General features: G+C 40.0%; 1 protein-coding gene across 2 annotated transcripts in view; it reads left to right on the plus strand.

Moving 5' to 3' along the window:
* LOC107697212 (trifunctional enzyme subunit alpha, mitochondrial-like) overlaps nt 1-3,402 on the plus strand; it is a 15,780-nt gene that overhangs the window by 3,108 nt on the left and 9,270 nt on the right. For both annotated transcript variants that reach the window (XM_016497911.1, XM_016497912.1), the window contains exons 2-3: nt 2,917-2,958; nt 3,043-3,113. In XM_016497911.1, coding sequence (XP_016353397.1) covers nt 2,917-2,958; nt 3,043-3,113 — 113 coding nt within the window. The remainder of the gene's footprint in view (nt 1-2,916; nt 2,959-3,042; nt 3,114-3,402) is intronic.

A 3,402-nucleotide genomic window follows, 5' to 3' on the forward strand; every position in this document is an offset into this window, starting at 1 on the left:
TAGCGTGCATATTCATTACCATGATATATCGCATTACCGAATACCTGCACAAGTCTAATTCTAATGTATGAGGAAAAAAACAAAATTTAAAGCTGTATTACACTTTTATTTTTCTGATGCTTAAAATCCTCTTTTTGTCTTTGACCCATATGTTGTTGTTTTTTTTTCATTTTATATATTGAAAATATTGTTCATTACTTATTATATTATTGTCACGAATCCTGTCCATGAACTTCCGTCTGCTTGCCACCAGAGGTCACCCTCCCTTTATATTGACTCTCACACCACACAGACTGTTACACATCACCCTGGACTACATTTCCCATGCTCCATTGCACTAATCACAAGCTCACCTGAAACCAATCACACACAGCTCAAGTCAAGTCATCACTGATCATCATGAGGCAAGTCAAGTCACAGTTGATCGTCATGAGTCAAGTCAAGTCATTGCTGATCGTGAGTCAAATCACATCACAGCTGATCATCCAGAGTCACGTCACATCATAGTTGGTCATCCAGAGTCACGTCACATCACAGCTGATCGTCATGAGTCAAGTCAAGTCAAGTCACAGCTGATCATCATGAGTCAAGCCAAGTCACAGCTGATCTTCCAGAGTCATGTCACGTCTCAGCTGTTCGTCCAGTCACGTCACGTCACAGCTGATCTTCTAGAGTCTCTCCACGTCTCCGCTGTTCATCCAGAGTCTGGTCATATCTCAGCAGTTCGTCCAGAGTCACGTCACCGCTGATCTCCCAGTCGCAGCTGGTATCCCCAAATCCATTCACTCTAGATCTCCTGTGCCTGATCCGATTCCCCTGTCTGTAGCGCTTACCATAATGGGGATCGCGTTATGGAGTGTTTGGGCTGCATACACCACCACTGAGACTCTTGAAACAGCAGCGCCTACTATGATGTTTCCAGAGGTGGCGGCTGATGCTGCAGAACCTCCCAAAGTAGTGGAGTTCGCTGCTGTTTCCCCAGAGGCAATGGCGCCTGCTGCAGCTTCTCCAGAGGTGGCGGCGTGTGCTGCAGAACCTCCCGAGGCGTCACAGCCCAAGAACCCACCTCTGTACTCTTAACCCTGCCCGTCATGAGCCTAGAAACTAAGAACGCACACCATGTCTGCCCTGTTAACCCTGTCACTGCCAAATCCAGTTCCTGTCACGAATCCTGTCCATGAACTTCCGTCTGCTTGCCACCAGAGGTCGCCCTCCCTTTATATTGACTCTCACACCACACAGACTGTTACACATCACCCTGGACTACATTTCCCATGCTCCATTGCACTAATCACAAGCTCACCTGAAACCAATCACACACAGCTGCTACCAATAACACACTATATAAATCAGTCTCACACCACCATTCAACGCCGAGTATTGTTCAGCATTTATCGCTCACCTAGGGATAGCTACTTTACGGAGCCCTTCCAAGTTCACGAGTCTAGCCTTGTTCATAGTCTGTTTTCCCGTGTCTTGATCCTAGCCTGTTATCTCGTGCTGTCTGTTTTCTGCCTGTTTATAGCCTGTCTTGGATTTACCCTTTGCCTTGCTGATTCGGACTGTGTTTGCACCTCGATTGGATTATTGCTTGTTTTGGATTCCTTTTTTGTCTTGCCCTCTACATATCTGTTTGCTGGTGTCCGACTCTTGCCTGTGTTGACCCTGCCTGTAAATAAAAGCTTGCATATGGATCCGCATGCCTCTCGTCTCATAGGCTCCGTTACAATTATATTAGCATCATTAGTCAATAATCTGATTAATGGAAGCCTTCAAAACCTGTTTAGTCCTAACAGCAATATTACAATAATAATATTCCATGAAGATTGATGTGCATTTGTTCAGTGTTTGTTGTAAGTCTATTATTTCTTTAGTATTATATTAACTTCCTGTGACCTGCTGACCTCTGATTGGACACATGCAGACATGTGTACTCGCACGCGGCGTGTGTTTGGTCATGTGAATGTGACAGGTGGGGTTGTATGCAGGAACTGGGGCGGAGGTCATGCGTGTCTCCAATGACGACAGGATTCTGGGCCAAAGGTCACCGTGTCACCTGTTACATTAATTTCAATAGAGATCCCATATTTAATAAAGTATATTATATTAAGACTGCCGTGTGGTGTACAACATATCGATCTTATAATTTATACTGTAATAGAATCAATAAATATTGATTACAGTCAGTTTAGGCTGAAAGGCATAGCTTATTATTAGCATAACACAGGTTATGTTTATTATTAACTTGTATTATTTTGTATTTACAGCAGCATTTTGTAAGATAAGATACAGATTAAGAGTGAATAAATCACTTGTTCTGTCATAAACACAAACCAGGCTTGTGAATTACAATATTCATAAGTATTACTTTGTTTAAAGGAAATTACCTCTGTGGATGAAGGACTATATGTGACCCTGGACCACAAAACCAGTCAAGGGTCAATTTTTTGAAATTGAGATTTATACATCATCTGAACACTGAATAAATAAGCTTTCCATTGATGTATGGTTTGTTAGGATCGGACAATATTTGGCCGAGATACAACTATTTGAAAATCTGGAATCTGAGGGTGCAAAAATATCAAAATATTGAGAAAATCGCCTTTAAAGTTGTCCAAATGAAGTTCTTAGCAATGCATATTACTAATCAAAAATTAAGTTTTGATATATTTACTGTAGGAAATTTACAAAATATCTTCATGGAACATGATCTTTACTTAATATCCTAATGATTTTTGGCATTAAAAAAAAATCAATAATTTTGACCCATAAAGTGTATTTTTGGCTATTGCTACAAATATACCCCAGCGACTTAAGACTGCTTTTGTGGTCCAGGTCACATATGATTTTGTCATTAAATGTTCACATGGAACTTTAGACGTGTGTGATCGTGTTTATTTTTGTTTTGGGTCAAAGGTCATGGACAGAGAAGTCTCTCCGTATCATCAGCTGTGCTGGGTAACTATTAAAGACAGAATTGATGAATAGAGACATGTTTAATGTTTTCTTTTTAAGCACTTCTTTGTCTCTCTCTGTCTGCAGCTCGCACTCATGTCAGTTATGAGGTCAAGGATAATGTTGCTGTGGTTCGAATCAATGATCCGACCTCAAAGGTGTGTTCTGTTCTTCTCTTGATTACTTTGATGTAATAATGTCAATGTTTATTGATTTAAAAGTTTAAATACATACTTTTATTCAGCAAGGATGCTTTAAATTAATCACAAGTGACAGTAAAGACATTTATAATGTTACAAAAAAAAATCTATTTCATAATCCCAAAAAAATGTATCACGTTTCCACAAGAATATGAAGCAGCACAGCTGTTTTCAAAATTGATAATAATAATAAATGTTTCTTGAGCAGCAAATCAGCATATTAGAATGATTTCGGAAGGATCATGTG

The sequence above is a fragment of the Sinocyclocheilus anshuiensis genome, unplaced genomic scaffold (assembly GCF_001515605.1).
Source record: "Sinocyclocheilus anshuiensis isolate Anshui unplaced genomic scaffold, SAMN03320099.WGS_v1.1 scaffold38, whole genome shotgun sequence".
NCBI classification, from domain to species: domain Eukaryota; kingdom Metazoa; phylum Chordata; class Actinopteri; order Cypriniformes; family Cyprinidae; genus Sinocyclocheilus; species Sinocyclocheilus anshuiensis.